The sequence below is a fragment of the Eurytemora carolleeae genome, unplaced genomic scaffold (genome assembly GCF_000591075.1).
Source record: "Eurytemora carolleeae unplaced genomic scaffold, Eaff_2.0 scaffold1153, whole genome shotgun sequence".
Classification (NCBI taxonomy): domain Eukaryota; kingdom Metazoa; phylum Arthropoda; class Copepoda; order Calanoida; family Temoridae; genus Eurytemora; species Eurytemora carolleeae.
The window spans coordinates 82,381-107,228 of NW_019397039.1; the positions used below are offsets into that span (position 1 = coordinate 82,381).

The 24,848-nt window shown below is 39.2% G+C and overlaps 3 protein-coding genes across 3 annotated transcripts in view; 1 reads left to right on the forward strand and 2 right to left on the reverse strand.

Moving 5' to 3' along the window:
• LOC111711337 (kelch-like protein 2) overlaps window positions 1-24,848 on the reverse strand; it is a 47,890-nt gene that overhangs the window by 18,099 nt on the left and 4,943 nt on the right. The window contains exons 8-13 of the mRNA XM_023485673.1: window positions 24,577-24,657; window positions 9,453-9,491; window positions 8,950-9,013; window positions 3,879-3,943; window positions 3,733-3,797; window positions 3,137-3,209 (exon numbers count right to left, since the gene is read on the reverse strand). Coding sequence (XP_023341441.1) covers window positions 3,137-3,209; window positions 3,733-3,797; window positions 3,879-3,943; window positions 8,950-9,013; window positions 9,453-9,491; window positions 24,577-24,657 — 387 coding nt within the window. The remainder of the gene's footprint in view (window positions 1-3,136; window positions 3,210-3,732; window positions 3,798-3,878; window positions 3,944-8,949; window positions 9,014-9,452; window positions 9,492-24,576; window positions 24,658-24,848) is intronic.
• On the forward strand, window positions 17,090-20,582 carry LOC111711335 (uncharacterized). The gene is made up of 6 exons (XM_023485671.1): window positions 17,090-17,947; window positions 18,060-18,184; window positions 18,340-18,546; window positions 18,668-19,696; window positions 19,820-19,981; window positions 20,122-20,582. The coding sequence occupies exons 1-6, from the start codon at window positions 17,875-17,877 to the stop codon at window positions 20,305-20,307; spliced, it is 1,782 nt and encodes a 593-aa protein (XP_023341439.1). The 5' UTR covers window positions 17,090-17,874; the 3' UTR covers window positions 20,308-20,582.
• Window positions 21,249-22,774, reverse strand: LOC111711336 (uncharacterized). Its single transcript, XM_023485672.1, has 2 exons — window positions 21,928-22,774; window positions 21,249-21,851 (listed from the first exon to the last, which is right to left on the reverse strand). The coding sequence occupies exons 1-2, from the start codon at window positions 22,252-22,254 to the stop codon at window positions 21,567-21,569; spliced, it is 612 nt and encodes a 203-aa protein (XP_023341440.1). The 5' UTR covers window positions 22,255-22,774; the 3' UTR covers window positions 21,249-21,566.

Here is a 24,848-nt window from a genome sequence, read left to right on the forward strand (position 1 = left end):
TGACTACTTGTTTTTCTATCTCACGTGCTCTTTTCTTCAAAAGATCACTGTCATGTGTGTGCTCTCCCAGGAAACTGATAATCTTGTCATTCTCAAGAATTGTTTTTCCTTTGAATGCATTGGTAATAGGTTTTGTTGGGTTTCTTCTTTGTAACCCTATATTCAAACTGATTTGAATCAAGTAGGTGCCGTCCCCCTGCTTGACCTCAATATAGTTAGTCTCCTCGCCCATGTATCCAGACGACTTTGTGAGATTATGAATTTTTAACAAAAAAAAAATTGGGAATTTTTTTGAGAGAAAATTACGAATTTACAAGAATTTTAATCTGAAAATTCAAATATATTTTTCCTCCTTAGTCCGACGCTTTTCCTTTTAAATGTACCTGTTCGACGTTTGTACTGGTCCGACGTTTGTACCAGTCTGACGTTTGTACTGGTCTGATGTTTGTACTGGTCCGACGTTTGTACTGGTCCGACCTTTGTACTGTCCGACGTTTGTAAGTCTTATGTTTGTACCGTCCGACGTTTGAGGGTCCGACGTTTGTACTGGTACCTATGCTCAGTTTTTGAGGAAAAGGATAAAAATATACCAACAAATACATAGTAAATATAAAAAATCATGGAACTTCTATTAAACATATTTAACATCAAATTCAGTGATGGTTAATTATTTCTGTTAAATTCTTGCTTCCAGCTTTCGTTGATCGTTGATTATACTTGTTTAATTATCCCATGTGACAATTGTTCGAAATTTAACAAACATAATGACGCATAAAATAAAAAGATTCGTTTTTTTTCTTCTTCTGCTGCAGCTGATGTGAGTTAGACTGTAACTGATGTGTTTATCGGTATGCGACTCGCAAGTAACTGGTCTGGTGAATGAAGTGAGAGACTGCCCTGACTCAACACTCAACAGTAAGCGGACATGGTACCTATAAGGCTACCGGGTGTCCCACGAAACATGACAGTTGGTAAATAGTTGAGAATGTCTTTTTCCATGATTTGTAAAAAGATAATGAAGCAAAAGATTGTTTAACTAAAAATTATGATTTATTAAATGTCATGTTTCGTGGGACACCCTGTAGCAGCTAAACCTGATCGAGTGCGCTCCAGGTCAGGACGGTACATTATACAACCTGCAACCAGCTGAGGCACTCTACTTCAACCAGCAACAGAGGGGAAGTTGGGGGGTGGGGGTAGAATTTATCAGGATCTATCTTTCTATCAGATATGTTAAGGGAGGGGGGGGGGGGCTGATTCAAATATCTTATAATGCTGCTAAATTAAACTATTCACATGAAATGGTTTTCACAAAACATTTTTTGAAATGTTAAGGGCAATTTATATGAATAGCTAGTTTGGCATTGATATGGATTAAGCTGCAAAATTTGCAAAAATTTTGTTTCATATATCAATGCATGGATATTGGATGTAAAACTTTAAACCTTACAACGAAATAGGATATTTCGTAAATCAACGTTTATTTACGAACCCCAATTGCGTCAAATACCGTTATCTGACGTTCAAAGAAAACCTTGAGCCGACATTATATCTTACATTGTTACGTAAATTTACGCTAATATATTACGTAAATTTAAAGTTCAATATAAACCTAAAACTAACGTTACCAACCTTCGTAAAGGTACGTAAACTTACGTTATATAGATAACATTTACGTTATTTAACGTTCTGTAACGTTACAATTGTTGGTATTTTCCGTAACGTTGAATTACGAAATGATTTAACGTTAGTCACGGAAAATGGTTTCTAGGGTATAAAATTACATCAACACTCAAAAATAGGTGGTTTTACTAACCATAGTAACAATTACAGAGTCTAAAAAAAACCCTGTGTCCCAAATTTTAGCCGAATCATTAATGGACTGTCCTAGTGGATCAGAATGGGACCTAAACTAAAAGTCGTCCTTCCTGCAGAATCCCAGGAACAATTCAATCTCAAACATCATGGAGATGAGATTGGATTGTACACGGAACAGGAGAGGGATTTTGACCACATAGCAAATCTAAAATACTACAAGGAGCAGGTTACTAGCTCACTCATACACGTGGTATGTTTGCAAGTGTGATTTGAACCCTTTACCTGGAACCCCTTCCTATTCCCTGTCCAACCTGGAGAACGAAACCATAGAGTTGATCACTCTAGGACCATATAAATATTTCCTCCAGAAGATTTTAGCTCTGCTACTACAGGCAGTACATGCTGTGGCAGCATGTGGAGGCCTGATCACTGCGATGCAGTGGGAAATCTGGGTGATAAAGCTCGGGTAAAGGATGTTCAACACCTGCTGTAAGACACCATCTCAGCAGCACAAGTTCAGCCCTGAGATCCTCCTTGAACTGATGGGGGATTCCATGACAATTCCAGAGGTAGTGACCTAAACTATGAGGACATCCCAAGATTTCAGATACACCAAGGGAAAGGCGGGGGCAGAGGAAATGGCGGAGCTGGAGCCCCCACTCACTATAGGCTCTAAGCATAGTTAGAAGTGAACAAAAATCAGGGAAGGATGTAGATGGTGTCAAAATATTCGGGACTATTCCACTGTAGTTTACCCCTTTAACTTAACATTTCAGGGTAAGGGGGGGGGTTCAGTTCAGGGGGGCATGAGGATTATTGCCCCCCCCCTGTAGCCTACTGCTGGTGCTAGCCTTCCCCCCCTTGGTTTATCACAAAAATTGTTACTTTTACTTACTGGTTTTGCCTTTACATAAGTTTAAGAAACTTTTAATGTAATTCTGGAACCTTGTTCTGGAAAATTCAGGAATAATTTTTCCAGAAATTATCTGAAACGCTAGTACAGAACATTCTGGAAATTTTGGAACGTTTCAGAATTCCTGATTATTCCGTAATTCAGGAACAATGTTCTGGAAATTGCCGACTTACTGAAAAAAAATTGCTCTGGAAATCATTACGGATTTCCAAAACCTTTCCTTAATGGAAATGGAAAAAATTTCCAGACCAATTTTCGTAAGTAAAACTTAATTCATAATTCTGGTGGAAACCCTAGTTCTCAGAGTTCTCCGATCAAAATTTGAGGCAAATTGGTTAAGGGTTTATGAGTTATGATTGGACATCCAAACAAACAAAGTACTTTATATATATATAGAAAAGAAACCTGGTACAGAAGTTCCATAAAGTGGACCCCCACCTCCCGCCACCAAAACCACTTCTTCCCCAGTGGTCTTATTCTAAAATTAGAACTTTATATAGAAGAAAAAAACCAATTATGGAGTAAATTATTTTTAATGTGATAAGTTGGGAATTTGATTTTAGTCTAGGAAAACAAAAGTTAACAAAACCGAGAAATTACTTTCACATTTTTGTAAATACACAAAACAAAACGGCTTTTTTAATCTAATTATAAGTAAAATGGAATCATCATAACTGATTATTCTTTAATCAATCATTTTCATAACTTTGAGTAGATAATTTTTTGCTTCTTCATTTTTTTAAATGCTGTTCACATGTCTGAACTCTTTGGTTATTTTGTTCTGTAAAGTGTTCATGTTTCTTTTTACTCAATCATTGATTTTCCGATCTTAATACTGTCTAGAACTATAAAACAGCTCTTCAACTTGTTTTGCAAGATCATCCAGCAAATTTGTTCGATCAGAAAAGTTGCTTATTTGATAGATCAAACATAAAAAAATAAATTAAAATTTTTAAGTCTTTAAACTTACTATGTAGTCAAACTTTTTAAAAACTTATTACCAAGAAAGTTCCGCATCCGAAATAGGTCCTTCTCGTAAGCAGGTGCTGAAGTTCAATATAGGCTCCTGAAAATAAATTTTAGAAATGGAGTTTAATCCCCACACATCCCCTTCCCCTGTATACTGCTTAAAGCCCCCCTGATCTACCTGTGAGAACATCATACTGACGAGTTGAGATTTCATCTATCACAAGGAAATATCTGTCCAAATATCTACAAATACACTCAGTCAGGGGTGTAATCAGGAATTTTTCCAGGGGGGGGAATACATTTTTGTTTCTTTCCAGGGGAAGGGGTCAGCCCCTGTTGAGGCCTGAAAACCCCCTGAGATCCCCAATGACCATAGCCCCCCCCCCCCTGTCCATGCCTCTTGCACACAGTAATCTTTCTTATTGTTAGTAATGCTGCTGAATATTTAAAATTGCATTTGCAGGGATATATATATATATATAAATTATGCCAGATATGTTTTAGACTAGAAATCCCTAAAAGAATTTCTGATTTTATAAAAGGATAAAGAAAATTTTAGATAAAGAGTAAGTAGAATATTTTTTTTAATAAGGTGTCGGAAGGCTGATGTAGAGTATACCAGCAATTCCTTTTCCGTTATCGCCGGAAATTTGCCTGAAATATTATTATTTTTTTCCAGCAGGAAATGGTGCCGGAAACTTTCCAGTTTGAGTAAACCATTTTCATTCATGATGATCTGTGACTGGCGTGGCCATGTATAAAGAATTTTTCGTATAAACTAATCAATAATATTTCTCTAGATATTAAGTCTGAACCTTAGAATAGCCTAGCTTGAAAATGCTAAACCATGCAGTAAATTCTACAATTTGATTTTATTATTTTTTAGGTTAGAGTATTTTTACTTGGAAGCAGGACATAGTTATTTTAATCTTTTTCAAAACAATTTGAAAGAAATTTGATATTAAAAACTGTTTATCTTCTTTATAAACTGATATCAGCTAAACAATGAATTTAAAGAATTGGAAATTAAACTTTTGGGGGATATTCCGAGTTTGATGGCAAAAATCTTTTCCAGCGAAAAAACTTTCCAGAATTTCCGGCTTCTGGTGGAAATTTCCATAACAGAGACATACCAGAATTCTGTTTTCGGTAATTATGATTTCCGCCGGGAAAAATTCTACCTGAAAATTGGGCACTCTACAATAATATGTGTCCTAGAACCATTTAATGCATAACCCATCAAATTCAAATTTAATTCCTTAGTCAATCCATGGTGGAATTAAAAACTTGCTACGAACTTCTTTGATCTGTAAGTCCAAATAGTGATAATCCTGTAGCTAGGAATTTTTCAAGGGGGGGGGATATTGAGGATACTGCAGATATTGTGGACACTGCAGATATTGAAGATACCGCAGATACTGTGGAAGTTGCAGATATGTGGAGACTAGAGATCCAGAGCAGATTGATAGAGAGCTAGGATGGATCACAAAGATCACCAGCTACATGAACCACAGGAGAACTGCAAGTATGAGATCATAGATCTACAGCAGATTGACAGAGAACTAGGATGATCACCAGTTACAAGTATCACAGGAGAATATCAAAGGTCTGTAGCAGATTGATAGATAGCTAGGATTGATCAGGAGATCACCAGTTGTATTATCTATAGAAGGATTAGCTGAGACCACATCTAGCCCAGCAGGGAACAGAGGCTCAGATGAACTACTGAGGGACTCTTCCTAAATAAGAGCTAGTGGAGACTTGTCTTACCGCTGAGGGACTCTTCCTATATAAGAGCTAGTGGAGACTTGTCTTACCGCTGAGGGACTCTACAGATATATGGAGTATGATTTAATACAAATAGATATTAAGAGATATATTTGTACGAATAAAATGTATATTGATAAACCCACTTATTCAAGACCTTGAGAGATAGATATTATAAACAAGATGAGAGGTTTGGGTAAATTATGAATTGGTACTGGGAATGAAAGTGAAGTCTTGTATTAACCTTCAAAGATGAGGGACAAGGATTGATCTTGATTTCCCTAGGATTTATGTGTGGGATTGTAACGATATCAAAGGATTAAATGTTACATCAGTGAAGGACTATTTAAATCAGACTTTCAGCATGATAAGAGTAGGGAACCTTTTAGTAGATGCTGCTTGATTTCATCAATCTCATCATTTGCTTCTATGTTTCTTATTCCCTCATCACTTGTGGGACTTCTACTCTCTAGATCTTTCACTTTTTGTCTTAGGATGTCTACTGCTTTAAAGAGTTTGTTGATAAGGATGCCAACATCAGATGTATCAGGAGAAATGTCAGCCTTTTCCCCAAACCCAGGACCCCTGAGTTTCTCCAGGATTAAACCAATACTAATATCTTCCTTTTTTATTTTAGCTTCAGAGTAGGTTTGAAAGTTGTTCTTTTTCTTATATTTTCTTGACTTTCCGTTGCTTGCCATTTTTCTATTTATTGACATCCCATAACTGTTGTCAAGTACTAGAGAAACATGGACATGTGCATTCAATTAGAATATCTGTATGGACTGGACAGAGTCGTCTGTTCACTGTGAAAGTCGGAAACTGTACCCCCACGTTTTGATTCTCAGCCCTTTTTCTTTAAAGGAAGAGGGCACAGGATCCCCAAGGAGATACTTATCTCCAGTTCCCTCACCCTACCTATCTTTTCAGGGTTAGGGAAGCCTTTTTCTCTGAATATAACACTTCAAAAAAGTTGCAAAAGTATTGAAAAACAGGGCTTTCCTCTAAAGAATGCTAGATACTTTGTTATTGTGATAAATAAACCTCTTTATATCATTATAAATTCCAGACATAAATCCTAGGGATATCAAGGTCAATCATTTGCCCCCTTCTTTATAAAGAGTCTATACGAAGGCTTCACTCTCAATCCCAGTACCAGTTTTATAAAATACCTAAACTATACCTTTCTATAAGTTCATGTCTATCTCTCAGAGTGTAAATGAATGGGATTTATCAGTTTACATTTTATTGGTATAAATACATCTGTTAAAGTTTATTCCATGTTCAATCAATATTCTGTTTAGAAGCCCACAACTCTTTGTGTAGTTAAGCAGCTTCCTCAACTCGATAGCTTGTTTAGCTGCTCCAGTCCAGTATCTAACTTGGTAGCTCCCTCAACTTGATATCTCCTTTAGCTGCTCCAGTTCAGTATCTCATACACTTTAATCCTGGATGACTTTGTAGCTGCTTGCAATGTTTCTTAAATCCAGATGCTTCTAGAGTCTCTGTTATGTTATCTGTTACTATCTGAGATGCCTCCACTAGCTGAGATGCTTCCACTACATTCCCAGCTGCTTCTACAATAGGTCTATGAAGAGCTATTTGTCAAGAGCACCGTATCCAGCTTCAAGATTATCTTGTATGTTGCTCTTGGAGTCCTGGGTCTGGCAGGATACTCCAGTACTTCTCTATATCTTGGAGATCCTTTTCCCTATCTGTATCCTAGTTCATAATATCCTAATTCCTTCTTCTAGTCCCTCTCTGTATCCTGGGCATTCTAGTTCCTGATATCCTAGTTCCCCTCGGTATCCTAGAGCTTCTAGTTCCTCCCTATATCCTGGATATCCTTGTTCTTGGATATCCTAGTTCTCTCCTGTATCCTTATTAGTAGTTTAGACGGGACAGGCTTGTACAAGAGTAATTGGTCCAGTCCCAGAAACTAGAGGATATAAATCTCTTGATGAGATTAGAGTGGATCTCCAATTCCTGACTGGATCATCTAGCTGCTTCAGATTTGTGAAGAGCTGTCTGCAAATAGCAACATCTCCAATCTCAGGAAGGTATAGCATCTGGTTTCCTGAATTATCTCATTTCATATCTGGAGGATGATAAATCCCGTCCTCATAGATTGTCAAGAGATGTCATCCTCTCCTAAAGTCATTGATCTGTACTGGTATTCTAGCTGCTCCAATCCACGAACAAGATCAGATTCTTGTACAGAATCCTCTGTAGAGTATAGTGTAGCTCCTGATGTATTAGCTAGACTGTCTAGTTCTCTTTTATCTGTATATGCTGGTCTCTCTTTGTCTCCAGCGTTTCTGTCCCTAGGAACATCTGGAGAGTTTATTTGGACCTGTAGTTGAACTAGCTGAACTCTGGTTGGACTTGATTGTCTTAGATACGTGAGTTGCTCTATGTCTCCAGTAGCCCTGTCAATAGGACCAGCTTGAGCATCTCGAGTTTCCTCTGGTACCTCCTCATCCATAGTTGGACTATCTGTGTGGAGAGCTATCTGTCAAGAGTAGCTTCTCCAATATCAAGTTTAGCTTCTGCTCCTGGAGTCTTTCATCCTACTGGATCTTTTAGTTGAAGAGCTGTCTGTTGAGAGCAGCCTCTCCAATATGCAAGGAAGCAGAATCTAATAAATCTTATAATTGAAGAGCTGTCTATTAAGATCAGCGTTTCCAATTATAAGGAAGCAGCATCCAATAAGTCTGTATATCCTAGTCTTCTTTTGCATTCTTGGGGGTAGTCCAGACAGGTCGGTACAAGAGTAGTTGAACTAGTTAAACTGGGGTAGTACTTCATTGTCGTAGATCTACCACTTGCTCTTATAGCTGCAGTGGCCCTCTTAGTAGGACCAACTTGAGCATCTAGAGTAGTTGAACTAGATGGGCTGGGGTAGGACTTGATTGTTCTAGATCTATGCTTGCTTTATATCTCTAGTGGCCCACTTAGTAGGACCAACAAGAGTATTTAGAGTCTCTTCAGACACCTCTCTATCCATAGGTTGCTCTATAACTCTAGTTGCCCTCTTAGTAGGATCAGCTCAAGTATCTGGAGTAGTTGAACCAGTTGTTGAACTGAGGAATGTTGTTCTCCTGATATACTGAGAAACCTGAAGATATACTTGTGTATGTGATGATATGAAATAGGTTGCTGGCCTTGCCTCTTGTGTCCTCTGCTGAGCAAGTCAATAACCTATTTGTTGGCTGTCTATTAACTGTCTGTTAGCTTTCTATGAAGTACAAGTCCCCAGGCCTAGATTGGAATACAAGGAAGCAAAAGGCTCAAATGTGTTTTCTATCTGGGATCCTGGAGTGTACTGACAAATCCTTGGTTCTATATTTTACTTTGACTCAGAGAACAAAGAGAGAGAGAGCGCGGAGATAGAACTGCGGTATGAGCAATCCATTCTTCAAATATTACAATATCGCCATTACATTTAATGCAATGAAACGTATTTATGAAAACTTTCTCACCTAACTGCACACCGATAGAAGCCAGTGGATTGAAGTATAGGTCCTGCAAATGTTTGGCCTTCATCTAAAAGTTTATGATTAGAACACAAAATTTCCTAGTGATCAAATTGACCTCTAGATTCTGCCATGGGCTTGGCGTAAGGGCGAAGCAAAGTTTCGTTAATGAAATGAAGGCTTTCGAAAATTTACAGAAGAGTTAGTTAAAAAACCGTTAATTCTAAAATCGTTAACAAAATAGATTAGCCATTTTTGAAAAAAAATAATGGCTAAAAGCGAAAATGAAACATTTTTATTTGAACAAAGTTTGCTCTAAAACTGCTAGAACAAACAGCTACCTTAGATTTTATTTTAAAAACGGTTGGAACTAACCGTTCCTTGGGAATGATCGCTTTTCCACAGGAATGAATAGAACAAACGACTTCAAAAAAAAAAACATATGCCCGACCTCAATTAAAAATAAAATTTCTAGTTTTAAGGTATTTTGACTTTTTCTTATTACTTACTATTTTCCTGGTAATACTCCGCCAAATTTGTATAAGGGCCTAGAATAGATAAAAAATTTTATTTAGACTACAGACTTTTTTTTGGCTATTGGTTTTATCAGATATTGATTTAACCCTAACCAGGATCTAGTTTTTTGCCTTGGCAATCTCATTTTAAACACTATCACCTTGAAATTGTTTGAATTTTCATAAATAGGAATTTTAAGGATTATATGTGATTTTTTTTTTTAAGGGCCGTAAATAGTCTGGTCTGTGCGAAAAAAATATATAAAATAGCCCATAACTCTTTTATGACTAAAGCTATAGATCTAAAAACTATATTTTTGAAAAGCCCTTGAAAAATTAATGTAGAAATATGTGTCACACTTAGATATTTGTTTTCAACAGAAAAAAATATTTATTACATATGTTTACCTTTTTTATGGCATTTACTCAATCCTCCCTAGCACCCATACTACAAAATGAGCTGGCCTTGAAAATTGGGCCTTAAACATGCATTCAAACCCTATACCTATTCTCTAAGGCCACTTTCTAGGTGGGTAAGCATGGGACACCCCCCCCCCCTGTCTTTATTCAGACCCCCCAGCCTTTATAGAGTAAACTGAATTGCTCTCAGATGTCAGTTTGTTCTCCAGAAAAGCAAATTTTTGCAAATTTTACTGTTAAAGTTGGTGCATTTAAAAATTTTTTTGACATTGCTTACAAGGAAACAAGTTAAATCTAGACCAACCATACTATTCCCTGGGGTCTTGTGAGACTTACAGTAAACTAAGGATCCTGGTTTTTTAAGTCATAAGCCAAAACTCATTTGTACCAATTACATGAAGAGTTTTTGAATATGATATTTGTTGTTGACCTTTTCATTTTAAATATTAATGTATTTATAGCTAAGCACTTTTTTTCGACGGATTTTTAATAAAAGATCAAAAAAAAAATCATTAATTTTATTTTGGAAAAACACTTTTTTTCTTTGTAATTGAGCTTTAAATTTCAACTTGTTTTAAATGTTTCTATGTGATTGTAACGATCTAGGTCCCGATCAATCTCTCTATACTTGACTCAAACTCCAATATTCAGTCTTCAAGACTCTATCTCTATAGCCAAAACCCTGGCTCTGTATGTCTGTTTGAAACGACAATTGATACTACACTAATTTATTAATACAGGTAAATATGAGTTGACCGGGTTGGCTGGTCAGGGTCAAACACAACATAGTTAATAGATAAACGAAACATAGATAATAAAGATAGTATACTGATATAGCCCCAAAATTTATTACAAATCCTTGGGAACAGGGTGATGAGATCCATAGTTTACTGAGAACAACTATATCTCATCAATACAGCCTCAAACCTCTCCAGCGCTTGACATCAACCTCTCCAGCTGAATTGGATCCATCCTGGGCTTCTCTCTGTTCTTCAGTCTCGCCCAGTTTAAGGTTAAACGTGTTATAAGGGCACTGAGGGTGGCAGTCACTCCGTACAAGACGGTACTGATCATTACTAAGATCGTCAGCATGCTGTACTCCAGCATCAGCAGGGTGTTCAGGAACGTCTTCAAATACTCAATTTCTTTCAGGACAGTGTTAAAAGGATTGATAGACGACAGTAAAGCTACCCTCTTGTATGAGTTTCCAGAGCTCTTCAATGTTCATGCCAGCCATCGTACTGCTGGAGCCGTAGGAACAGGACTCCTCTATACATAACGCGTTGAGAAGACCCTGGCTTCTCGAATGTTGGAAGGATGGCAACTGATGGTATTGCTCCCAGGCACGGAGTTCCTCTGACATATATAACATCGTTATACGTTCAGTGGGCTATACTATAATCTTCTCTGGAGCCTCAACTTGCATTACTCGTGTAGACACTGATATCCACCCAGCGGATGTAGACTTTACTATGATGGGATGTCTGTCGCTGCAGGAGTATTCATATACTATCTCACCAGTCCTACGGACAAACAGGCCAGCTTCCCTCTTGACTGGATGAAGATAGTCACAATCATTTCCCACACCGATCCAAGTAGCACATCCACCCCAATCCACATGCTCATTGAGGTCTCTCATAGACTATGCGTTCTGGTGTTCTAGATATTTGAGCGTGGGGATTAGTCCTGATCTTCCCTCAGGTCCTGACTGATGATACCGGGCAACCCTGCAGCTCTCTTGTCAAACGTGATGTAAACTGTCCCCAGGGTGTGGTAGAGGGTCAGCTGTGGGCATCAAGGGAGCACACAACCTCCTTTTTTGTGGTTTTGAACATCATCGCCAACTCGTCAGATATCATTAAGTATTTTTCCTCAGGTCTCAGGCTAGCAGGACGAATTTTCTTGAATGGACAGGCTGCTGGTTGTTTATCCAGAATTTAGACTTTGGGACCATCAATACACCAGTTAGGGTTACAATCAGAAGGAAGAGCAATTTTTTAATATTTTGCTGCAGTTTTACCTTCTCTGCTCCTGATGTAGACCTCCTTGGAAATCGTGAAGCACACCTGGGTCAGGACCAATGACTGGTTGGCAAGAGTTCCCTGATGTAACGGAAGACTCACACCCTAGCAGTAAGTATTGGTAAGATGGAGGGTAATCGATCCATCCTCCACATACTGATAAATGATGGTACCTCCAGGAGCAATCTTCATCTTCTTGCCATCACAAGCTGTGTAGAATCCCTTGTTGCGGGCTGCCAAGCACTGGTCCAAGGTCACCTCCTGCTCCGCCTCGACCTCGGGGAGGTCCATGAACTTCCAGTGCAAGTATGCACCACAATATCCCTGAAAACGGGAGATAATTGCAGTACATACCACACCGGGAAGCTCATGGACATATTCCTCCCCGAGGATCCAGGCATCCCGCGCTCCGCTTGCTTTTCTTTTATCTTCTTGGAAGGAACAGAACAATCCTCAGGCAAGTGGTATTTATGTATAGCAGTTGGAGTGTTGCAATCAAAGACATTCATGGAGAAAGGCGATTCCCTCCAGTCTGCTTTTCCTTCAGTGCCCATGATAGACGTTAGGATAAGCAACAGCATGATCATGGTCTTAATGAGATTCAATCTCCAGGTTGTATATGACTGTGTGACTGACTCTCGGCAATTGATTCAGTGTTAGAATTAGACGCTGTTGCAGCGGTGCCCGGCTGCGCTGCTAGCACTCTGCCCTGGCCCTGAGTCCCGCTTGCCTTTCCTAGCTGTGAGGAATGCTGTTTGGTATCAGCGGTACCTCTCGTCCCGGCTTGTCTGCCTCAGTCTCCTGGCGCGGCGGCTGCCTCTCGTACCGTCACAGACTGGTCCTGGCAGGCATCCACTGTCGTGACGTCACATTCCAAATGTCTTCTCATTGGCTGCAAACTCTGCCCCCCTCCGATGACCCCCCTCCCGCAGGCACATTGCTCCAATAGGCAATTTACGGATTTCTTGCATTTCTTTGATTGGTCCTCCTGGTCCCAGCTGGTATCATACTCTTCGTAACTTACAGGCAGGGTGTCTTGTAAACCTCGTTTATTTCCCTCTCTCTTTCTCCACTTTCCCTGGCTGGAATTTCCTCGTGCTCTATCTGCCCCCTCTTCACCCCCCCAACCCCCTCCTGCATATCTATCTCGTTCTCTGGGCTGTGTGTTGGTAGAACATCTGTGGGTTGGGGTGAGGCTACCCGCGGTTGTTCTTCTAAATTCTCTGGATCTGGGAGTGGGTGGAAGCATGCCCCCCCCCCTCTTCCCCTCCTTGCATTTGGACATCTCCATCTAAATCCAAGGTGGGGCTAGCTGCCCCTCCCAGCTCTATATCCCTCAGTTCTAGCTGTGTCTCATGGTCAGTCTGCCCAGCTAAATCCCTCCTGTCCCTCTGGTCGTGGTCACCCCTGCCCAGCTGTCCATCCCTGCTCTTTACCCTTTCTGTTGTCAGTTTCTCTATGTCTAGATTAGGAATTTCTTTAATCTCCTCTTCTCCTTAGAACGTGGGGTGGGGGGGGGGGATCACTGGGGGAGCTGTGCACATTGTTCTCCCCTCAGAATTCTACACTCACAATCCTTGGCTTTCCCTGCTCAAATACTGTTATCACTTCAGCCAGTGCTGGGGCCAGTAACCTGATGATTTTATACAGCCCCGCCCAGTATGACCTGAGTTTATCACAACTGCCTGGGATTACCCTGGGATCAAAAATCCATACCCACTGAGCTACGTTAAACTGGTTCATTATAGGCTTATAGTATTGTGCATTCCTACGCACAGCTGCCTGTTGCTTCTCCCTCATCCCTGCATAGGCAGTTTGGAACCTTTCCTGTATTGTCTCCGTCCAGTCAGATACATCCATCTCAGCATCCGGCTTGGGAATAGGGTAAACCCAATGTATGGGAACTATAGCTTCTCTCCCAAAGGTTGCAAAGAACGGTCTGGCCTGTACTACCATGCACTGTAGTGTTGTAGGCCCAACAAGCCGCCTTTACACCTAGGTCCCATTCATTGTGCATCTCACTGCCCATTGTTCTCAATATACTCACTATTGTTCTATGCCATCGTTCTACGATGTTAGAGGATGGATAATATGGCTGGGTTTTAGTATGTAAAATCTTTAGTTCACTTAATAGTTTAATCCATAGCTTATTGATAAACTCTTTGCCATTATCACTATGGATTTGATTTGGCAATCCAAACACACTAAAATGTTCATGTATCAATACCCTAGCCACAGTGCCTGCCTCCTTATTGTAAATAGGATATGCACTTGCAAACCTGGTAAACCCATCCTGTGCTGTCAGTAAATAACAATTCTTTCTCACTGTTTCTGACATGCAGACTAAGTCTATAAACACTTTCTCTCCTACATTGTCCACTGTGCTAGGCATGTGAGGCCCTCTCTTGGCTTAAATACTCCTTTCTTTGGCTAGGCAGGTGTTACATCAATCTACCAATCGTCGTATCTTCTCACGAGCAGACATCACAAAAAATGTTCTTTGAAACATATCCAAGGTTCCTGCCACGCCCCTGTGTCCTCCTGCCACGCCCTTATGACAGATCTTGAATACTTCACCCCTTCCTGTTTCTGAGACAGAACCCCTGCAATGTTCAGAGACAACCAGTCCGTAGTTAGAATAAAAGGCTCATCCGAATCAAAATCTGGGTAAACTTGAATCCACCCTGCAGAAAACTCCGCCTTCAAATCTAGGAAATCCTTCTCCATATCTTCCGTCCAGACAAATTTCTCCAGCTTCTTCAGACTATTCATCCTGTTGGTCAAAGCTGAGTACCTCAGGATAAAACCTCTGTAATAACCTGTGAAGTCTAGGAATGACGACATTTCCTTACAACTTGTGGGACCTGGCCAGTTCTGTATATCCTTAACATACTGATCCAACATTTGTACTCCACCTTGACTTACTTTGTGTCCAAAATACTCGGTTTCCCTGCCTTGGTGTGCGCCTCCACAATACTCTTCAGGTGCTTTAGGTGGTCCCAGGTATCCATGGAGTAGACCAGGATGTCGTCTAGGTATGATAACCAGTACTCCACGGGTAGATGCGCCAGGGCCAGGTCCAACATCCAGCTATAGACACTTCTGGCATATGACAATCCAAATCCCATCCGGATGTAACAAAACGTCCCAAACAGACTGATAAGAGCTGTAAAATCTCTACTCACTTCTTCTATCTGGATGGCATGATATGCACCACAGGCGTCGATAGAAGTGAAGATTTTTGCTCCCTTCAACTTCAGTAAAATTCTCCTGGATATTTGTCAAGGGATAAGCATCCTTGATAGTGATGTCATTCAGCTGCCTCAGGTCGGTTACCCATCTTGTCCTTCCATCTCTCTTCTTCACTGGAGCTACTGGCGATGCCCAGGAACTGTTAGCATGTTCTATAATCCCCAGTTAGATCCACTCATCCAATTGCTCCTTCAGAAATGCATTCTGATCTGGGTTCAATGGCCTCACCTTGGATCTTTTAGGTATTGCTACAGGCTGTAGTTCTATCCGCAGCTCCAATAAATCTTTCTTCCCATAATGATTAGGATGTAATGCTAATGTAGAAAAGTTCTCCAAGAAAAGTTTGGTCACCTCTTCCTTCAACTTCCCTGTTCAAAATCTCGTTCTCATCTATCTTAAAACTATCCTTGATTAAGTTCCTTCTACTCTCTTCTGTGGGGAAATCATATTCTGCATTCAGATCTTGCGCTGTACTTCTCCTTAGTTCCTCCTTAACCCAGGCTTCCTGGTCTATACACATACTGTGTACTGTGCCCAACTTTTGTCCCACACTCAAATATACACATTCCTCTGCTTGATTCTCCACATATACAGCTTGCACACTGCCTGATAGGTCACATGTGTTATCCAGAAGTGAAACCTTTCTCCCCTTTCCCTGTTCTTCTTAAGGCAAAGATTCTACCACTCCAGCACCACTCCAGTTTCCTTCCGTTCTCACCTTGACTAATCTGGCACTTCTGGCAGGGATGGTTACTTTCTTTGCAGCCCATAACTTCCTCTCTATCACTTCCTCCACCTGATTAACACTGCCTACTTCCAGAGCCCTCTTCTCTGCTTTCCACATGGCAGGAAGTATTTGCTCACATCTTTTCATCTCCCTATCTACTCATCTGCCTTTAATCATGAAAGGAAAAAGTTTCCCATACGCACTGCACAATCTTGTTAACTTTTCTTTGCCATTTCAGTGACTAGCTTTACTTCCTTCTTTGTGCAGGATATGGACACTTCCTGCTGATAGAAAAACTCTATCCCAAAGTTTACTGCATGATTCAGGCCTTCTATCATGATTGGCTCTACTTCAAATCTAAGGTCCAGTCCACCTAAGTGAAACTTAATCCTTTCTCCTTTCCCTAACACCCTCAGGCCTTTTCCACCTTTCTCTGCAGTACTCACTCTAGCATTACTTTCCTCTAGCATTTTCCCCCCTATCATCTTCCAGATTTCACTCAACACTAGAGTACCTTACAATAAATTGCCTGTATCTACCAAGGCTAAACCGTATATATCTCTCTTAAATAGTTTAAACTTCACATAGGAGGTCTTACGGTTGTCCCTCTCACTTATATTTACATTTTTCAGGTGCATAAGAATATTCTTCTCCCATTCCTTAAAACCTTTATTCTTATTGCCATTAGGCCTCAAACTATCACTCACTTCTGAATTAAAGTCATTTTGCAACTTCATGCCAGTATTTATACTATCCAATACTTCCGTTCTAACTTTATCTCTCACTTCCGAGTCTAACTTATACAAATCATGGACATTATTTTTGACAGAATTGTTTATTAAACAATTATTAAATACATTCAAATCATTATCTTATGTCATCCTTGGAGTTGATGACCGTCCGTCATCCCAACAAAAACCAAATCCGGGGCCAGTTTCTTCAGAACTTCCTGCATGGCTGCCAAGGATTTGACCACTTCCGCCATCTACCCGCCTCCAGCTCCGCCATTCCCTCTCCTTCCCTGGTTTCTCCTCTCCCCCCTGCACTCCCACAAGATATGGCCATCTTTCCGTCTCAGTAACATTTTGCCTAGTACAAGTTTGCCTAGTACACTTTCGCCTAGTACATGTTCGCCTACTAACTTTTTGCCTAGATAACATTTTGCCTAGATAACATTTTGCCTAAATACAGTTTGCCTAGACAACATTTCGCCTAGTTAACATTTTGCCTAGATAACATTAGAAGGTAATTTTTGCCTAGATAAATTCACTAAAATTTTTTTTCAAAAATTTATAAAGTTCCTCTTTTTTCTCAAGAAATTCAATTAAAAGCAAAAAAAATGTATTATAATAATGTTTACAAATTTTTTCTTAAAGGGCACTAGCTCACTGGAGATCATGAGCCAGCATTTTCAGATAATCAGTTTTAGGCATTGTAGCAAAAGCTTGTACCACCCAGGGTTGCCAAGTGGCTGTGGCGACAGCCACTTTTCACAAATGTGGCTTTATAAAATTCCAAATGGCTGTGAAAAAAATCTTGTGGCTTTGTGGCTGTAAAGTGGCTGTAAACCAAATTTTCAGAAATTTCCTGATCTATCTAGTATTACTCAATGTTGTAGTTTGGTAAATGTATACAAGATTTAAGTTTTTTGATTAGAATGAGAGAACTAGAAGTTTCAAGTTCAAATGTCTAGTGTCATGAAGTACAAATTATCAGCGTACACATGTTTTGCATTAGAGTACAGATATACTGTCGTACTCACAGGCTGACAGCCACACAGAGTACAGACTGAGACAGTAGTAGACACTCTGACTTGTTTTTACTCAATCAATGACCAAATCTACCATACTACAGTTAATTAATTTGTATCATTATTCATTTGTGTTAGATTTTAGTCAATTAGGTATCAGGTATCTAAAAATGATAATAAATCTATGAAATTGGTATATTAGTAGCATTATACCTTAAAATATATCAATTCAAATTTCAGAACACTATGCCCAAAGTACCCAGCAGGAAATTTAAAGGAGAATGGGTAAAAAAATATCCTTGGGTCCAGAAGAGTGAAGGTAAGTCAGGTCTTTATTATCTATAGAATATCTTAGTTTTTAAGCATCTTTTGAAGGGATGATAAAACCAACTTAAAAGCATGATAAACTTTTTATTCTATTTATTCTTCAGGCCTTTCCGAGTATGCCTACTGTACATATTGTAAAAAAACAATAGAGCCTAAGCTCAGCACACTGGCTAGCCATGGTACCTCTAAAAGCCATCTTTCAAATGCTCCAAACAACCCCAAAAATCAGGTATATTTAAAACTTCAATATGACAAATTATGTCCATGTGTTACATATGAGATAGGGGGTCTAAAAATTGTATTCTAGGAAATTACTGCGGATTTCTTATTTACCATCTGAAAGCTTGCACTCATGTTAAGTTAATTGAACCTTATTTTGTTCAGACTTCTATTCCGTTTCCTGTAATAAAACATAGTAAAAAAGACAAACAGATCAAAAAGGCTGAAATTAGACTTGCAGTCTCAGTTGCCTGTCATACAGCTATCAAGTCTGTCGACCACATTGCAGAAATTGTAAAGTCGGAAGGGACTGGAAGTGTTTGGGAGAATACAAAACTGCACCGCACTAAATGTGGAAAGATAATTTCCAAGGTTAGTACTCACATTGTTAATTTTAATTAAATGAGGCACACTTTTTTACTAAATTTAATTCTTCAGAAAACATTTTATAATACTCCTTCAGAAATAGATTAATAAGGAATGATTTCTTTAGGTTGTTGCAAAGTCCCTTAAATCTGCATTGAAAGCAAGTATAGAAGGAAGGGGTTATTCTATTCTCATCGATGAAAGCACTGATGTTAGTTCCAGTAAACTTCTTTGTATTTGCATAAGATATTTCAACAGTGAACTTAACAAAGTTGTTGACGAGTATCTGGACACTGTGGAAGTGCTTGGGACTAAAGGAGAAGAGTTATTCAATCATATAATGGAAGTCTTAACTGCATGGAACCTAGATGTTAACAATATGGTGGGATTTGGAAGTGATGGGGCCAATAATGTTTCTGGAAAATTAAATTCAGTTTGGTCAAGGATTAAGGCCTCCAATCCAAGTGTAATACAGATTAAGTGTACCTGCCACTCTCTTGACTTGTGTGTGGCTCAAGCTTTCGATGCCATGCCTTCCTCTGTAGGGTATTTGCTCCAAGAAATACCAAACCATTTTAATAAGAGTAGTCTCAGGAGGGATGCCTATACAACCCTGTTCAGTGTTATGCATCCATCAGGAGATTATTCTGTTCCATCTCCCTTCACTAAGTTTTCTCAAACTCTATGGCTAGTTAGGGGTAAGGTCTTATACAACCTAAAGGTGAACTGGGAAGAACTGAAGGCCTACTTTATGTGTGCCCTGGAGAATGCTGGATCAGATGTACGGTACAAACTTCGTACTATTCTTCAGGAACTCAACAATGAAAGGAATTTAATGTATGTTATTTTTCTGGTTCCTGTAATCCAGGAGTTTGAACGTGTCAACAGCAAGTTTCACACATCAGGGGAGGTGGATGGTCCAATTCAAGACCTTGTTCTTCTACACAAAGTCCTCAAAGCCAGAATTTTTGAAACCAATGGACACCGACTGAAACTGGAAAACATTGACTTTGGGTACTGTTTGGATGATGCTCTGCACAAGTCCAAGTTAGATGAAAGGCAGGTTCATGAAGTTAAAGTCATGTGCATGAGTTTCCTCATAAAACTCAGCCATGAGGTGGAGAAGAGGCTTCCAGACAATGAAAACATATTCAAGGAAATTTGAAAGCTTTATTGAACATTAATTAATTTTAAATTTTCATACATATTGAAACAATTGATTTAATTAAAGCAACGTAAAAGTATTTTTTAACTCATTACATTCAGCTTTGATTTTAAGGATCTAAAGAAGTTAACACCACTAGCTGTGCTCTCTGAGTCTAAGCCACCTTTTAGAGCTTTACCCTTTCAGAAGTTCTTAACCTTGAATGGAAGAGACATTGAAAAGTTAGAAACCCAATACCGGCTTATAGACCAGATACCCTGGTCTGATATTCTACAGGTGAAATTGACATTGATAATTGTAAAAACTGAAAACATGAGGATATTTACATTTATAATTCTTAATTAAAAATAAATTTTTGTAAGATTAAATTATTTGTATATACTCTGTTGTTTAATTATATGAATGATTTTTTACAGCCTATGCCAAGTGAGATGGCTCAATTCTGGAGTGGAGTAAGGAGCTATAAGAGGAATGGAGATCTCATGTTCACTGAGTTAGCTGCCTATGCTCTGTCATGTCTGTCCATTCCAATCTCTACAGCTGTTGTGGAAAGAGTTTTTAGTCAAGTACTTTCATTAAGAATAAACAGAGAAATAGATTGAAGGTTCCAATGCTAGATGCTCTACTTACCATCAAATCTCACCTTCAGGTTAGAGATATGTGCTGCAAACACTTTCAAGTCAAGGAAGACATGATAAGAAGTATGAACTTCACCATGTACCTGCCAGTGGTTAGACTTGAAGATGGTGTTGATGAAGAAGGGGATGAGAATATCTTCAGGAATGGCATTTTATCACTTTGTTGGATTTTATTTAAATGTTTTTAAGAGATAAGGAATTGAGTCTTTGCCACAAACTCTGATTTTATAAACCTTATATCTTTGGAAGCCAATGTCTTAGATCTTTGACATTTCAAACTATGACCTCTGTTAGATCAAATAATATAAGTTTGAAATATCGAAGGTTAACGTCATTGGGTTCCAAAGATATAGGGATTAGAAAGAAAGAGTTTGTGACAAAGACTCAATTCCTTTGGTACTAAAAGATTTCAAGTAAATATAAAATTTGGCTTTTTTCAGCAGTAAACCTTATTAGTATTCAATAATTAAATCGTGACAATCTAAAGTGTTATTTTGCCATAGAGAAGTAGCTAGCCTACTTCTTTAGAAACGTAAATAATTCTTTAATTTCAGATGAAATGACATTAAAAGATGTGCTGTTTTGTTGAAATACAGTAAATATATCACACAGGCAATTTAGTAGGGGTGAAAAAACACTGAAATAGGGTGTATTTTAAGTTTTAAGAAATGGCTGTAAAGTGGCTGTAAAAAAAAAAAATTTGGCTTTGAACTAAAATTTTATGTTGGCTACCCTGCAGTACCACCAGTTTAACCCTCTGTTTTGCATCCTTGGCTCTCTGCTTTCTGCTTGTATTATCAGCCATATCCTGGCCAACTGAATTAGAAAGAAATGCTCGTCTTGCATCAGCATCTTGTTTGACAAACTGGTCCTGAATGTGCCAAACATTTGGACTGTACCCAGACAATAAATTCCAGGTACGATTAAAGGATTCCAGCATATTGTTTGTTTCCATTCCATCCTCTAGAACTGTGCTGTACTGGTTCCAAAGACAGGGTGGGAACAATGCTCTCCTCCCACCCCGTTTTTCAATCCAAGTCTGTGAATAGTAGTACCCAAAACGATCAATCTCCTGATCATAATCCTCCCATTCTTGATCATGATCAACTCCTTCTTGAACCTGGGGAATGATCACTTCATCATAATAGCTTTTCACCTGATCCACAGGTACGTAGCAGAGTGTATACATCAGATAGATTAGTTACTGGAACCTGGGATTCTGATTAAACAGTTCCTGAAGATGATGATCTCCCAGGTTCTTCCAAACTGCAGCGTTGTGATGAAATCTGCAACCTTTGTGGCTCACGGTTGGAAACACTAGCACACTTAGAGAACACAGCCTGCTCAAAATCTGAGATGACTGTTTTAGGACAGTTTTGCTCCCCAACATGCTTCTTTATCTTGTTGAAGAATATGTCATAGGTTTCTTTTTTCTTGTTAGGAAGGAGACCAAAGACACAAGGTTTACCCTTTCCTCCTATCTCAGATGCTGCCATACCAATATATACCTAAGAATTATTACTCTATATATGTCTATAAGTGTAAAAAAATGTTAAAAAACAATATTTAGATCTAAAAGTTTACCTGAGAAAAGGGTACTGGGGCAGACTTAAAGGTCCCATCAAATAGCCAAGTCTTGTGTGTTTTAAGAATCTCAACTGCCCATTTGCTCATAAATATTGCCATAGATTGTGTACATTCCACATCAATCCAATCTTTGTAAATCAGAAATTCACCCCCATCAGCTGCCTTGGTAAACTTGTTAGGAATGTCAGTGTCCATGTACTCCTCAAATGTAGAAGGGAGTTTAGGTCTTGGACTGATAACTTGTCTCTGGCGCCACAACTTCATCCTGATGGCACCAGCAGTTGATGAACTACTCAATTGTCCAGGAAAGTTTGATGAAAGCATGTTGTAGCTAATTTCCTGGAGAACTGTTGATGGAGTAGCTCCCTGAACCCCTGCATACTTAAACAAGACTGCTGATTCAGTTTTCTATGCAGACTTTTTCATCAGCTGATTTCCATGTTGGTTACTTGGCAGAGTATCCCAGGTTTCCACTCGATTTCCTTGTTCCTAAGGTGGCATCACATTTTCTGTTTGAACAGCGCCAATTATAAACTTTCTGACTACCAGGTCCATTGGAGACATATGAGAAATGTTGATTATCAATTATGGCTGGTCTGCCTCTTTTGGTTTTCCCTGCCTGAATTAAGGACGTCATGTTGACATCAATGTCAGTAGAAAACTGAATGACTTAAACTACAAAAAAAAATTGTGAAATATTAACAGTAAAAATTGCGTATTTTTGTTCCAAAAGCTGGTTAATTTGAAGAATGTTAATCTAGGCGAAAATTACTCTCTAATGTTATCTAGGCAAAATGTTATCTAGGCGAAATGTTGTCTAGGCAAAAGGTTATCTAGGCAAAATGTTATCTAGGCGAACTTGAACTAGGCGAACATGTACTAGGTGAAAGTGTACTAGGCAAACTTGTACTAGGCAAAATGATACTGAGCTATCTTTCCCACAATTATAACAGGAGATTGAGGGGCCGGAGATAGTACTACCAGGGTTACTTCCATACTTCTTGTTAGGATTCTTCTTTTTCCACTCATCAAACTTCCTGCAATCTTTCTGTTGGTGTCCAGGTTTTTTACAAAAATAACACACATCTGCACTCTGCAAAGCATTTATCCTGTCCTCTGCGTTCAAATCCTGGATATCAGACACGTCCTCCACCAACCCAGGCATGGCATTGACGTCCATAGGCACCTGTCCTGTCTTCAACATCTTGTTGGCCTTGTTGATCTCGCTCTTAACATACCCATAAATGCTCTGCAGTCCCCCCATATCCTGGGCGGGAGCCCTTGGGTCTAGGTTGTACGTCCTCAATTAAATAACTGATGATCCAAGACTGCCTTAATCTCCCTTTCATGCTTAATTTCCTTAGGCATGAACATCAAACAGGTTTTCCTCAATTCTGCATTATATAGCCCTAGCAACATTGCATTCTTGAACTCAACCAGACTTCTCCTAGCTGGGGAATAAGCTTGAACAAATAATCTCAACTTGTCAGTTTAATATTGTCGAGCATCTTCGTTCCTAACCTGCCTTCTGGCCATGTACTCCATCTTCTTGCCCTCCTCATCCTTCTCGTACATGAACTTCTTTAATAACTCTTGGAAGAAATCACCAATCTCGTATTTTTCGAAAGCTAATCCATCAGGTCTCTACAATACTACCTCTGACTGTGCCTTTCCCTCTATACAATCTATTAGCATCCGCTTTATCACATCATTGGGGATCATCTCACACTTGTACCTTGATAGATGTTTCTCCAATTCATTACACCAGTCAACACTTTGCCAGGGTTGCCATTATAGGGTGGGGCAACACTGCTAAAATTCGCAACTTCTTCTCATATGCAGCTTCCGCCTTACTCAGCTCTGCGTACATATTGAGTGTAGCTCTCCCAGCTGCCCTCTCCGCCTTTAGCAAGCTCACATAATACTCTTGCAAATCCTCTTGCTTAGGAAGATCAAGCAGCGCAATTACTCTACCAATCGGATCTTGTGTTTCTGGAGTAGCTGTCTCTGACCATGTCTTGGAGAATGCTTGATCCGTATCCTTCCTCTGAATATCGGCCAGCTTCTTCTCAGTCGCCGCTTACTTCGCCAGGAGCATCTGGAACTGCTCCCTCATCTCCGCCAAGCCGTCCGCCACTTGGGTAGGTGGTCCCTCCATCTCTACTTCCGATCCAGAATCGTCGCTGGGAAAGTTTGGGTATCCTTGAAAAGTTGCCACTGTATTTCCTGTAGCCACTCTTGGTTCACTCTTGGGTAAATTGTCTCCCGCTAAAGTTTCTTTGGCTAACCTGTTAAACCAGGTTTTCACTTTACTCTTTTACGAGAATACTTTCAGAGTCTCGGGAATCTAGATCTGGGTCATAGGTTATCCCAACGCTGCCACCAGTAAATATAACGATCTAGGTCCCGATCAATCTCTCTATACTTGACTCTAACTCTAATATTCAGTCTTCAAGACTCTAAATCTATAGCAAAAACCCTGGCTCTGTCTGTCTGTTTGAAACAACAATTGATATTATACTAATTTATTGATACAGTTAAATATGAGTTGACTGGGTTGGCCGGTCAGAGTCAATATACTGATATAGCCCCAAAATTTATTACATGATGCTTCAGTACTTTGAAATTACCTGAATTTAAACTTACCTAAAGTATAGAGTTTGTCATGAACAACAACCGTTGTACCAATCTCATGAAAAGATTTGAGATTCAGAAAGGGATTCAATGCTGTTTAAAAATTTGATCTTTTATCCAGAATTGATTTTGATCTTTAAATTTGTGGATTGCTGGGTCTCATTTATAAATTAAATATGATAAAAATACGAAAAAGTCTGGTTAATTCTTTTTGCCCTACACTGAGAAAAAATGTCCAATACTGCAGTAGTAATATTGCGCTTGAAAACGAGAAGCCGTTGAAA